This window comes from Anser cygnoides, chromosome 2 (genome assembly GCF_040182565.1).
Source record: "Anser cygnoides isolate HZ-2024a breed goose chromosome 2, Taihu_goose_T2T_genome, whole genome shotgun sequence".
NCBI classification, from domain to species: domain Eukaryota; kingdom Metazoa; phylum Chordata; class Aves; order Anseriformes; family Anatidae; genus Anser; species Anser cygnoides.
This window is the reverse complement of record NC_089874.1, coordinates 82,622,593-82,636,106: the sequence shown is the minus strand read 5'-3', so window position 1 is coordinate 82,636,106 and position 13,514 is coordinate 82,622,593. Positions and strand designations below refer to the sequence as shown.

The window sequence follows — 13,514 nt, the reverse complement described above, 5'->3', positions numbered from 1 at the left end:
AGTCAGGAAGCACCTCAGCATGGGCAGGGTGACCCAGCCCCGCGCTCCGCCCCCTCAGGTGCCACAGGCTGCACTCCTGGACTTCCTCTGACAGAGGGGATTCGTGTTCTTTCCTTAACTCACTCTCGGCATCTAACTCGGGGGCTCTCATCCCACCTGAGGTTTCCCCATGACTACATGCTGCGGCATCACCCCACCAGAGCCAAGCTGCACCCTCCCAGGCATCCCCCGCACACCTCATCTGGGGACACAGACATAGCCCTGGGCTTCTAACACGTCTTCTGCGCTTCCCTCAAAGCAAACCTCTTTGGCAGACAGCATCATTTATGCCTTCCTTCCGCCTCATACCTCTGTTTACAATCAACACAACAGGGGACAAAAGTATCTCTGTGTCTCACAGAGATGGAATTAATTATACAGCAGATTCCGAAGTGCCCAGATAATTTCATTTTTAGGACCACTCGACGTGCTGTGGCTACAGCCTTGAGGCATTGTTTGAAAACTTAGAAGGAAAAAAGCCCCAGATCACAAGTGCTCCTAGAGGAGCGCAGAGCACCGCAAGTTTCCACAGAAGGAGGTAGGTGGCTGTACGCACCCCTCACGATGGGCACTTGGTTGTTTTGCCCACGTGAAGGACATGCGAGTGGGGGCCTGGTAAGGATTTACCGTGATCAGCCCAGCTCAGGAAGGGGACATCCCACAGATCTTGTTTTGTGTGTGTACAGAGGGCACTTGGACACAGCAGTGGTGGGGATGGGAGGTCCCTGAGTGAAGCAGGGGCTGGGACAGGGCAGGAGATGGCTCTGGTCACTGACACGTTCCTGCCTCACCAAGCTCGTAAGGAGCTGCTGAGCTGGACAACAGGAGCTGCAAGGGCTACACGAGCAAAAGCCATGGGGCATCTTGAAGGGTAGGTGGGGAAGGAGCAACCTGAGTTGCTGTTCATCTGTGTATGTTCATCTGAAAGCCTTTTACTGCTCTTCTGTTTTCAGCAAGCACCTCAGCATGAGGATGTGAAATATCAGAATAAAGAAGAAATGCTCTCAGCCTTTCTTCTAATATAAATGTATATTTTAATATCAGAGAGGAAGCCTGTCGAGGGATGCCACATGAGATTTCTGCCCCAGCTCACATGTAAGCCTCGTGTTTCTCATTGGTTTAAATGCAGTCAAACTCAGCTGTGCTTTGGCCTCTGGGGCAGCAGTAGCATCTTCAACACACCACATCTCCATCTCGCGTTGTGCTCATTTACAGGTCAGGCATCCTTCTGGCACACGTCTTCAGTCACCACCTTTCCAGCACCCAAGTTTCCTCTGAAATCCTGCTACAGGCAGACACCACATCTATGCTCCATTTCAATGCCTCCTGCCCCAGTCTGGACATTGTCTTCCCACCACAGCTGATGGTCAGTGTGCGTGAGAAGACAAGGCCAATCTCTGGGCGTTCAAAAGAAAATGAATCCGGGGAGTGAACTTGTCCCTAATCACGTTGCCTGGACTTCTGAAGCTTTTGGAGCCAAAACATGACATCATCCTAACATGACACGATGATCAAATAAACAATGTAGAATAAAAACGCATAAATGAAAAGCCAGCTCTGAGAAATGACTTACAGCCAAGCTAACCGTGAAATCCAACAGTAGCAGATCCAGAAACAGGGATTTGGAGGTTGACCCCATTACCCCCACTAGAAGTGGGCAGGTAGAAGGAGGAACACAGGAGATGGAAGGGTTTGAGACTGAAAATGAGAAGATAGGACCCCACATAGGCAGCACTATGGAACTGGAGGTGAAGGGGCAAATGACCTTGTCTTTCATGGGGATAATTCTGCCCACCTGAAACCAAGTTGCTTACTCCAGGTGCTATCCATATACCCCACCTGTGAGCACCTGAACAGAGCTGTTGTGCTCTTAACAGATAAAACAAAGGGCAGGCAAAGTCCTGGATTGAGAACAAGCAGCCTGTAGGCTGGAGACATCTCAGCCGATAAAAAAAACCTCACTCAAAACACATTCGCATTAACATTCGTAAGCCAGTGCCACAGAATCATTGCCACTCTTTGTCTCAAAGAGGGGAAAATGACATTTCAGACCCCTTGTGGTCTAAAATGCACCATCAAATGAGTTTTCAGCTGAGGCGATTTTATCTGTAAATTAGAGAAATGTAGTTTGCCTTCTCTGATACGGCAATGGCAGTCTGGAGCAAAATCTGCCCTCTTTCACCCGTCCCTGCTGCCTCGGGCTCACTGTGTAATACCTTATTTTAATAGGTCTCAAATGAGCAGCGAAATACATAACCGCACAGTTTAATGGCTTCCACACTGCTGCAAAAATACTTACATAAAAGCGTAGCTGGAAAGCCCTGTTTACATCAGGGGAGAGGCGCAGCCGGCGAAATCAGCACTGGGTTATTTTGGCTTTGCATTTGTTGCATGACTGAAGTTAGTTCAAAAGTATCTGGGACAGAAAGTGGGCCTGAACCAGCTATAAATAAACAATATTTAGTGACCCTAATGGCTACATTTTAGACTATTTTTTTTCCATCTCTTCTCTCCTCAGCTGCATGTTGCTCCTCGTTTAGGTTTTGCTGCAATTATCAAGCATCTTAAATGGTATCTTCTGCAAACTGGATGACCTCCAACCCTTCTACTTGCCACCCCATCCTTCGGCCCACAGCTAACAAGAACCTGTAGGAAGCAAACCATCACCTGCAGGGGGGTTCATGCACCACAGCACAAGCGAGATGAAGAGGTGAGCTTCAGGAGATGCTGAAGGCTCGCTGAGGAGCTGCAGGAGGGAGCCCAGGGTGACCTGGCTGTCCCCAGCACCTGAGCAGATCTGGTCCCACCAACAGCCCCAGGCAAGGTGGGTCGGGCCCAGGGTCCATCGCGGGGGCCCAGGCAGGAGCAGGAACGATGCAGGGGGTACCTGCATCACTCGGCCAGGATTAGGCACAGGGGTGAGATGGGGCTGCTGGCCATGGGCAGGGCCAGGCCGTTACGGCCAATTAGTGCTCTCCGGTGGCAGCTGTTCATTTTTTCCCGAGCTTTGGCTTGTATTTTTTTTGTTGTTGTCCTTCATTGGAACCGCTGGTGCTCTGCACGGAGGGTTTGTGAAGCACAGCTCCCCACCTGGGGATAGCGCAAACAGCTGCTGCGGCTCCTCCACCATCTCTCCCTTCCTTCCATCCTTTAAACTCTCGCATTTCCTTGTATCAAAGGCATGGCCAGCTGTACAAATAAAATCCTGGCACAGATAGAACAATTGCCGCACAACATGCAAACACCTAAGCAAAGCAAAGCAGCATTATGTACAGCTTGAGAAAGAGCATTGGAAACAAAATTAATTTTGCTAAAGAACTGAGGGCATTTCCCAGCTTTCAAGTGGCAACAGGAGGAGCCTGGTGTACGCCTCCATCAAAGACAGATAGAGACTGAACGAGCTCACTAACAAAAGGGAAGCAAGCGTATGGAATATGTTACCCGCATTGGTCATGGAAATCAGGAGCTTTAAAGGGTTCAGAAGGAAATTAGATACATTTCTAAACAAAGAAACTTTGAAAACTACGGGGTGGCTGACAATGCCTGGCAATGGAGGGAGAGGCCTCTGTAGCCTTCCCTTTCACCCGAGTAAGTGAAATATTCTGGATATGAAAGTAGGCTCAAACTGGCCAGCAAAAGCTGGTTAAGGAAGCGCACTGAAGATCTGAAGGATGAAACTTTAAGGCTTCAATCAAAGAGTTTTGAAAAACGGGGCCCAGACAACTGGTGAAACTTTCTAGGTACTCACACTCCGGCTGTCTATGCAATTGGTATTGTCAAACGGGCTCGACCTACTCTGTCCTAATCCTCATTGTATGTGCTTGCAAGAAGGCTATTAGTTAGGAAGGTTTCTGTTTTTGAAATTGAGCAAATAAGCATAAACGATTAAAGTCTGGAACTGAAGCTTCTGCAGCGCAGACCAGCACTGATCTCTCGAGCAGTCCTGGTCCCTCCTGTGGCTCCGGATCCCAGCACCCTCTCCTCTGCCACCGCAAGCAGCATGGTACATGCCTGTGTCCACACACAAACGGGATTTGTGTCCTGTTCTTTGCCTCCTCCACCCGAGAAGTTGCTAGAAATGAGAGATCCTTCCTTAAAAGGGAAGAAAAAATTGGTGGCTTCAAAGTGGAATTTTAAGTCACAGCTCCCACTTTTTCACAATGACAGGTACTGGCACAGTCCTATGCCGAAATTGTTACCTCCTTGCACAGGTTATTTTATTTTGGGTTAGTAAGTTTTCAGCATTGTTGTCTGGGAGTTTTGCATACCATTGATTAAAGCATTTCCAACGGCCCTCTATTATGTACATGTTTCCAGTAGGCGTGTAAAAGAAATGCTAAAAGGAAAATCAGGGCATGAGAAAGATGACAAAAAAAAAAAAAAAGCTAGCACATTAATGAAAATGGAAAACACATCAAAGGAAAACACCATAAAGGTGCATTAGCTAGCTGACAACTCTGGATAGCCTTAAGAATTGTGAATGGCACAGTATTTTAAATGTATTATTACAGTCTATTCTATTATTATGCAGTCCACATAAATTAGCCCTATGTAGGTTGCAGGAAGCTCCAATTTCCTCTGTTGCGTGTGTGAGATGGTCAGCGGCACTATGATTAAATGCAGAAGTCATTTGTGTCTGTACCAAACAGATGCAATCACTTCTTCGTTCTTTGCTATGAACTGGATCTGAGCTGAGGTAAGAAATCTAGTGAAATCATCTCGTCTCAAGCACACCCCAATGCCCGCTGGTATTTTGTTGCTGCTGCTTTCCCCTCCCCTCCTCACACATTACTGATCTTTTCATTCAACATTTTTATTTCATAACACTTGCTTGACAGAGACCAAGATTTCCTGGTCTACATGCTCAGTTTGAAATACCTGGAAATCATTTCAATGTGCACCTCAGAGCTGATCTGGTCTTTAAGGAGCAACTAAAGTCTCGTGTCAAGTTTTCATCCAGAAGTCTTGCCACTGCTAAGCTGTCCACTCGTGTGCTGGGGCATGCGCGTATCCTGTAAAAAAAAATCTTTAAAAAAGGCGAATACGGTGTTTTGACAGCAAGAAAATCTTGTTTTACTGACTACTCTATTTAGACGCATCATGAGTTTCAAAATTTCATTTCAGTTAAACAACAAAAAAATCCGAAGCTCTTGAAAGTGCCACTAGCTTTCAACCTATCAGTGGTGTAAAATAAGACTATTACAATGTAAACATAGTATTTTATTATGTAAAATACTATTGTTTTTTTTCCTAAGGAGTCCCTACTGAGTATCTTAAAACTAAACTTAAAGTAGCAATCCCCATTTTTCATCAATCACACCGATCAGCATCTTTTGACTTAATTCCTAACTTTGTATCAGTAATCAACATCCTCTATCTCTACAAAACAATATACATTAGTAATCAATAAAAAACTGTGACTTTAAATCAAACAGGAGAATTCTAAAATGAATGTACTGATGGTACCTTCCTCGGCATGATGTTAAGAGGCTGTTACTCTATCAGTTTACCAACAATTTTTTTCAGCCTATACTTTCCTAAATCATTTTATTGACCCATTTATACAACAGTGACTCTTTACACCAGTCAGGAAGCATGTACCATTCTCAGAAAGTATGGCTTTATTACGTTCCATCTCTTGGGCAACATGCTCCTGAGCATGAGACACTCCAGACAAGTATATAATTTGAAATTAAATACTGTATTGTGGACCTTCGGACTGTGTATAGAAGACATAAATAAGATTAACTAACCTGAAAGACAGCCAGACTCCCTCAGGAATTATTCTAGTTTGCAAACAAGCTATATGGACTTAAAAAGATACTCTGAAGATACAGCTTTCACACTTGGCTGCAGTTCTCCAGGTTTTCAATACCGTCTATGAGACCTTGCCTATTTTAGCTCTAGGTAGTTAATGCTTCAGATACGCTTTCAGCATGCTTATTTTTTTGAGACGACGACTATGTGCTTCATGCTAGAAAATACATAAACATGAGACATCCCTACAGAAACTAACGTAACAAAAATCACAAGTCAAAAAAATCCCCCAAATAAGCTTACTTTCATGGCTCAAAGACGTTAAAACGAAGTGAAACCGAAGCATCTTACATGGTATCTCAGAAGCACAAGTATATTCAACTGGTGGAGTTATGCTGCCACCTATTGTGAAGATGAACTCAAGAGATTCACTTCATTTCGCTAGGACAGCGCATATGCGAGAACTGCCATCTCTCCCTCATTAAAAACGCTTTCTTCCTAAATATCTGCTACTGATCATTGCTGGAGACAGGATGCAGGCATAGGTGAACTTTCGGTCAGACCAAATATAGCTGCTTGTATGTTTTGACCTCTAACCTACTCCAATATACAGTTTAAATAAGACTAAGGAACGCGCCTGTCTGCAGCTGTTCGTTCAAAGCCGAGATCAGAACTGGAGCTCTGCTCCTTTGCCCTAAGCAGCAACTGAGACATACAACAGCTAAGCACGGAGGGAGGTACCACTCTCTCCCTGCAATAACACTTTGACATTTGCTTTTCCTTCCCTCCTTCAAAGAGCAGAGGGCCGTTGCTTAGTGCTGGGAGCCCGTCCACGTCACCGAGCCCTAGCATGAGTCCACAGGACAGTAACCTCAGCGTGATTCCCACTGAGCAACTCTGCTCCCTTCGACAAGCTCATGGAGAGACGACACGAGGTCCAAACCAGACAGCATCTGCCTATAGCACCAGAATACACCAGCAGTAGGGGTTTGCTGACTTCTCATACTCGATGAGCAGGTTTGGGATACCAGGGTTTATACAACAAAAGGTGGCCTGACTAGGTGTTCCAGACACCTCTTCCTCCTCGCGACCACCAGTGCGATACACGACCTTTACGTATACTGTGCCAAATTCTGTACGTACCGTGCCTAATTCTGGCAGCCGTAATTATCGATGGCACTTCCACTCCTCTATGATTCAATTAACTTGGCACTGGTCTAGTTCTGCAGTTCGCAGTATGCATTTTTGCACCTTTCACTTTTCCATCTGCCTCGGCACGATGCATATGGCCTCTCTTTCCGAACAAGAGCTCCTTCACCCCCTCAATGGTACCAGCTAAGTCAAGATCGAGGCATTAGGTCATCGCTGCCACCCTAATGTCACTTAGCTGGGAAAATTAGGTCATCTGTTCACTCATAAGCAAGCTATGTGCATCGACGCACTCACCCCCTGATACTAATCTCGCCAGTCCTGTCCGTGCCCCGCTCATTGTTCGTTTTTCCTCCCAGCTTTGGGGACAAACGCCACACTTCCACATCCGCAGCAAGCCATACAAACCAGGAGCAGCACAGAACTTGGGAGTCGCTCCTGGACAGCCTGAACAGCAGCCAGGGCCAGCCAGATAGGGGGATTGCCTCACGGATCTTCAGGGCATTCAACTGCTTCCAAGCCACTGAATGGAAGAATCCCTGCAGTTGTAGTTAAACCTGATTGCCCAGGTGAGAGCAGGGTAGCCAGCGAGGACAGCTGGGTGAGAGTATCGTTAGGTCTCCGGCAAAACAAGCAGCAGAATAATGAGGCATTTCATACTGCTTGCAGTGCCAGAGGGCAAGCATTTTTAGATGTTAGGATTGATAGGTGCGCCCGGGATCTGTTAGTCAGGATTGCTCGCAGCATAAACAGACGGTGTCATTCAGGCACACCGGAGCATCAGCATCTCTGATGGCATGATAAGTAGCAGATCCCTTTTTCAAAGCAATATGGTTAACTCACAAATTCCTTGGACATGAGCACGCACTCCGGGAGGGATACGAGATCCTTGCAGAAACGGAATGTTTGCATAATGATGTTTTGTGTGATACCTCATTAAAATACCCGCTATTATGCAAGTTGCCCAAGGAAAAAAGGTTGGGTTTGTGGGCAGCTTTGAGCCTTCTCATGTTGGTTGGTTTCTCATGAAGTAGGTTGCTCTGGGTAGTAAGCTGGGATAAAGATCTAAGACAGTCTGTGGTCCTCAGCTCGGTAGGTAAGCTGCTGCTAAGCACTAGGAATTAGAAGCTCTGGCTGTACAGTAGAGGGAAGGGAAGGTGACAGAGTAATTATTACCCTCCTCTTTTTCAGTACTACTTGAGCACATTCGGGTATTAAACTCCTATCATACCACTCAGCTGTAATCTACACATACATAAGCTGCTTCTCTAGCCCCAAAACTCCTGCTGTCCTTCCACGTATTTTAGCAGACGGAAGAAGATCTCACCTTCCAGTTAGTGCATGACCAGCAAACACGCTGTATCGAGGAGTACAGTGGACTCAAGTTGCACTGCAGTCAAAAAAGCATGTTTAAACTGGGTTTCACCCCAACTCCAGGAGCCATCAGAATAAAACACAGGCTTAACTGCTCTGAAAGAGCTCGGGTCAAAGTCCTGGGTCTATCACAGAAGGCCATCCTCTTTCTCCCAAGAGATCTATCTGCCCTAGAGGAGCTGAAAGCAAGAGACAGTATCCTGACTGCAGTTACAAGACTGATCTTACCTTCAGTCAAATACTCTCAGCTTCATCTTAAAAGTGACAGATTCCAAGCAAAACAGTAGCTTGCCAAAACCTTCCACGTTCCCATCCTCTACCCAGAAGCAAAGTACCACTTTTATTTCATTTTTCTCAGCGATAAAGGACAGTACTTGAACACGGGTACTTTTTTTTTCTTTTTTTATTGCTGTTAAGTCAAGGAAAAAGGTTGCATAAAATCCAATCTCTTCTAGAAATATAAGTGACCTTTCCAGTACATTTCAAATATCAAAGTATATGGTAAACATACAAATAAAGAGAAGGTAACATACCTCCTATTTACAGTACAGTATTTTAAATCATAAAATAAGTTCCATAAAGTACAACTGGCAGGTAATTCACAATACAAGTCCATTGGTGGTTTAACACCCTCACTTCAACTCAAACGCAGTTCATTCATTTCAAGTGGTCCAAAAATACCCAGATCAAATAAAAATTTTAATCAAAATAATTTTCATTTACTACTTAAACTTTTTTTTTTTTTTTAAATTAAAGCTTTCATCTACCTCCCTCCCCGTTTCCCCCCCCTCCAAGAAAAAAGTTTCAAAATGTACACTGGTGCTATAAATATAAATGCTACCTATGAAGAAATGTAGTAATCAAGCTTTTTTTCTTCAAGTTTTTTTTTTTTTTTGTTTAGCAATTTATTAGACGGCTGAACCAAAGATTGATTTTATTTCATCCCTCTACCGGACACTGGGCCTTAGTTTAAGAAAAAAGATTTCTGCCATGAACTGTGAGGAATGCCAAACCCTATGGATATACAGTGGTAGTTGTTCATCGGTGTTGAATGCAGCAGTCAAAAAATACACTCATCTTCCAGATAACCTCAGTGCACTTTAGGAAATCAAATATTACCTGGAAGCAATTTAGTACTTATATTGGCTTTTAAAAATAAAATAAAAAATACAGCAGCATTAAACTTACTTACTCATGATACTGACATGATTAATACCATCTTAACACTCATTTCAGTCTTTCACATTATACCGTAATTACGCATAGTGGTAAATTGTTATAAAATAGTGACTTTGCTATTTGGTAGACAGGTTCTAATACTAATACCTGACTATTTTGTAGAAAACCATAGCTTTTGTTCAGTTTGAAATAAAACATTTACATTCTAAGTACAATGCAACACTAATAGTTTAGGAAAAAAATATTCAATCAAGTAATGTTCATTCTGTGTTGACACGATGTAGAATAGCTTTAAAAAAGGAAAAAATGCTGTCAACTTTCATTACAAATGCAAACACACTGAGTACAACATTCATACCATTTTTTTCACCTTTTTTTTTTTTTGCTGAACATACAGGCTAAAAAGCTACAATGGAAGAAAAATCTGTCAATTTAAGCTTGTTCATTTTTAAAAATCTGTTCAAGTCCACACAGTTTCAGCCACTTCCTGCTCTATGTATTTTCATTATTTGGGACTCTCAAGAGCTGTGTATATGTATTTTTAGTAGATATAGTACACACAGTACGGTGTGTTCCTTTGGATTCTCCTAATAGGACGTTTGAACATCTCCCCTCAATTCATGAGCATTAATTTAGAGTAGGGGCAGGGTCTGTATGAACTGCTAAACACTCATGCAAGTCCAACGAATCCACGTGGACAGACAGGGAAAAGAAAATCAAACAGCAGCATAAAGAGGACAGGGAGTGGGAGGGGGAGAAGATTGTGGTGGGGAACATGACCAAGTTTCTTCTTTCACCATATGGCTGCTCCACCAGTGATGTCAGAGGTCAGAGGACTTTTTTTTTTTTTTAAATGCAGTAAACATTGCACATGTCTCAAGTCTTCAGTGCAAAAGCATGGTTCGAATGCTCTTTTTGATTGTTTGGCTGTGTGTGTGAATTACATGCATTACGCAAGCCTTTTGTAGAACCAGAAGGAGACCAGGGACTCAGCTTTCTTCTTTTGTATGGAACAGAGGTGCAAAAGCAATGAAAAATTCCAAAAGAATATAAAACCGGGAATGTCCCAAAACACAAGACCACCCCCCCCTCCCACACACACCTTCCCCCAATTTCCCAAGCTTCAGTTTAAGTAGGCAATGTTTACTTGTTTCAGTCTGCAGAATCCAAGGTATCATTGGAAGGGGGAGGGGGAGGTGCGTATCTCAGTCTGTAAGTGCCTAAAACAGGAAAGAGAACTACTAAGTCACTGCTCACAATTAAAATGGATTACAAAACCACTACAAGGTATCAAAATGGACATGCTCTTCAAAAGGCACTATCATCCTCCAGTCCTTTCAAAGTAGGTCCCAAGATTTTATACTATTTTCTTTCAACTGCTCGCTAAAAATGTCAGCTTTTTTAAAAAAACCACAGACAGCAGATATAGGACTTCACCCTTGTTGGAAAAAACGCAGAGAAAAGAAGACCCCACCAAGGCTCGTCCTTCCTGTTCCAGTCCGACCAAACAAGTCAAGTCAGAGTGGGCACAGGCCAAGAACCAGGAGCAGTTCACGTTCCATGTGAACACTGCCTTTTCTCCACTGTTCTGAATGGAGAAAAAAACGGCGCGCAAGACCGAAGCCTTTGATTTTTGGTTCCAATTGGTTTCTGCCTTTTTGCTGCAACTTGTCTGAAAAGTTGAAGCGTATTTCATTTGTGTATTTCACGATGGGGCACAGAGGATGGCTGGTTGTGCAAATGTAAGCTTTACAAAAGTTAAATTATCAAATGGCCACTTCATTTGCTTTTTTGAGTTCTCCTAAGTTTTAAGGATTCACGTTCACATTATAGACAGTAATGGATATTTTCTACACTTTTTGCCAATAAATTCTCTCCAAAAAACACTGAACAGGAATGGAAAAATTGGAACAACATGCAAATCTCAACATAATGCCAAAAACAAACCAGTGAAAGGAATGACAAGTTAGAACAGATACAGTTTGAGTTCCCAGCTCTGAATCGTGCCCATTTTCAGCTTCGCGCTGTGAATCCCATTCCCTTGCTCTGTTCTACAAAAATTTCAGGCAGAGATAAGATACTTTGCAGTTTTAGAGCAGGTCACTAATGCACAACCATTTACACAAAACATACACACGCACGCACACCTTTCTGCAAGACCAGAAACAGCACATTCAGTAAGGTAAAGAGAAACTGCTAAACTCAAAAGCAAGTCCGCTGGGAGTTATCATGATTACCTTGTTGACTGGCCTCCATGGATGACTGCTTACAGTCCTGCGCATAGTGTCCACTTACACCACAATTGTAACATGAAACGTTCCCGTTCTTCTTGGGTCCCGACCCATTTGTGTTGGCAACTACGTTAGGTGCTGGATATACAGGATAGAACCTCCCAAATCCTGCCATCTGCTGCATACCATAGTTGGCTTGGCTCCCCATTACCGGGTCATGCATAAGCCCGTTTGCATATGGAGACTGAGGCAGGAAGAAAGGAAGTTGTGTTCCATTGCTTTGATGTGCTTGATTGAGGTAGCTGCCATTGCAAAGGGATGGCAGAGTGAAGAAAGATGGAACTCTGTAGACTTGTCCATGAAGTGGGTTATGATAAAAATAGCTATTAATCTGAAGGCTTCCGTTGGTCCCACAGCTACACCTCCGTCCGCAAGAACCGCAAGGACCAGATCCCAACTGCTGCGGAGGTAACATTGTCCCATTAGTGTTATTGTTTCCAACAGCGTTTATGTAGGATGTGCTGTCGCTCTGTGCAGTGCTGTGTGTTAAAGCAGGGCTCGGGCTAGGGGCAGGGCCTGGTGTGTGTGTAGGTATTGCGGGAGGAACGGTGGACTGCACCTGGCCAACACCTAAACCAGCGGACTGAGGTGGCGAGGAAGTTGCTACAGTGTTTAGCACGTTTGTATTCTGGTTGGGCAACACACTGGTAGCGTGAGGACTGCCTGGCAAAGCGTACGAAGCTGGTGGAGGTGGTGGTGCTGCCGTGGAGAGACCAGCTGCTGGAAGAACTACCTTGAGATTGGTAGGCTGAGGGATCGCTCCTGGGTTTCCCTCAATGTGAGGCACCATTTGATTCAGTCCTACCACCTGGGATGCAGGTTTTGTGATGGGATCTGTCGTAGGAACTGGGGATCCTGGGAAACTACCTGGATTGTGGACTGGGATAAAGGCAGTATTTGGTGATCCAATACTTAAGTTTCCTGTTGGCTGCTGCGGTCCATTAACTGTGCAACTTTCTGACGATCCCTGTGGAGAGGGCATTTTCAATCTGTGTATTGCCAAATGCAAAGCAGGGCTACCAGGCTGGACAGAGTGTGGAAGGAAAGTGGATGGGACTGGCAAAGGGGAAGCCATCAGCTCAAGGCGTTTCTCAGGTTCACCAGAAGTCCCCGGGCCCATTCCACCAGGAGGTGAATTCGCAGACTCTCTCACTGGTGAGACAGCAACAGGCGTGGTAACGAGCATTCCCATCGTTTTACCATCTGCAGATATGGGCGGTGGGACAACTGCTTCAGGCTTTTGGGCAGCGCTGTGCATCACACAGTGTAAGGCAGGCATAAAGGAAATGTGTTGGAACTTTGCGTTCAAAGGATCTTCCGAAAGGCTTCCGTTTTCGTTATTCACCGCAGAGATCTGAGCAGATGATTTGTTCATGTTTGATGAACTGACAGCACTGTAGCCTGTAAACCTGGTTGCGTTTTGATTCCCAGAGTCCTCAGAATTGCTATCCGTATCTGTGGAGAAAACAGCGTTTGTCAGAGTCGGAAGAATGTATATGAAACTACATTAACTCTCACCCTGGACTCATTCACCCACATAAAACTACATTTGCCGACACAAATGATAGTTACATCTTCCTGAATTAGAACAACTTTGAGACTATTTTCATTCATCCAGATCAGGGTAGGTCAATCTCAATCACTCGCCTATACCAAACTGCCTAACAAGCTACCGTGTCTTTGACTTGTGAATATCTGCAAATGGGAACGGTGGTACACAGACCA

The 13,514-nt window shown here is 44.4% G+C and overlaps 1 protein-coding gene across 4 annotated transcripts in view; it reads right to left on the bottom strand.

The window, feature by feature from the left end:
* Positions 1-8,704: 8,704 nt before the first annotated feature.
* Positions 8,705-13,514, bottom strand: part of ZCCHC2 (zinc finger CCHC-type containing 2) — a 43,820-nt gene continuing 39,010 nt past the window's right edge. For all 4 annotated transcript variants that reach the window (XM_066992530.1, XM_013187413.3, XM_066992531.1 and 1 more), the window contains 2 exons: positions 11,736-13,244; positions 8,705-10,718 (listed from right to left, as the gene is read on the bottom strand). In XM_066992530.1, coding sequence (XP_066848631.1) covers positions 10,651-10,718; positions 11,736-13,244 — 1,577 coding nt within the window. In that variant the 3' untranslated portion in view covers positions 8,705-10,650. The remainder of the gene's footprint in view (positions 10,719-11,735; positions 13,245-13,514) is intronic.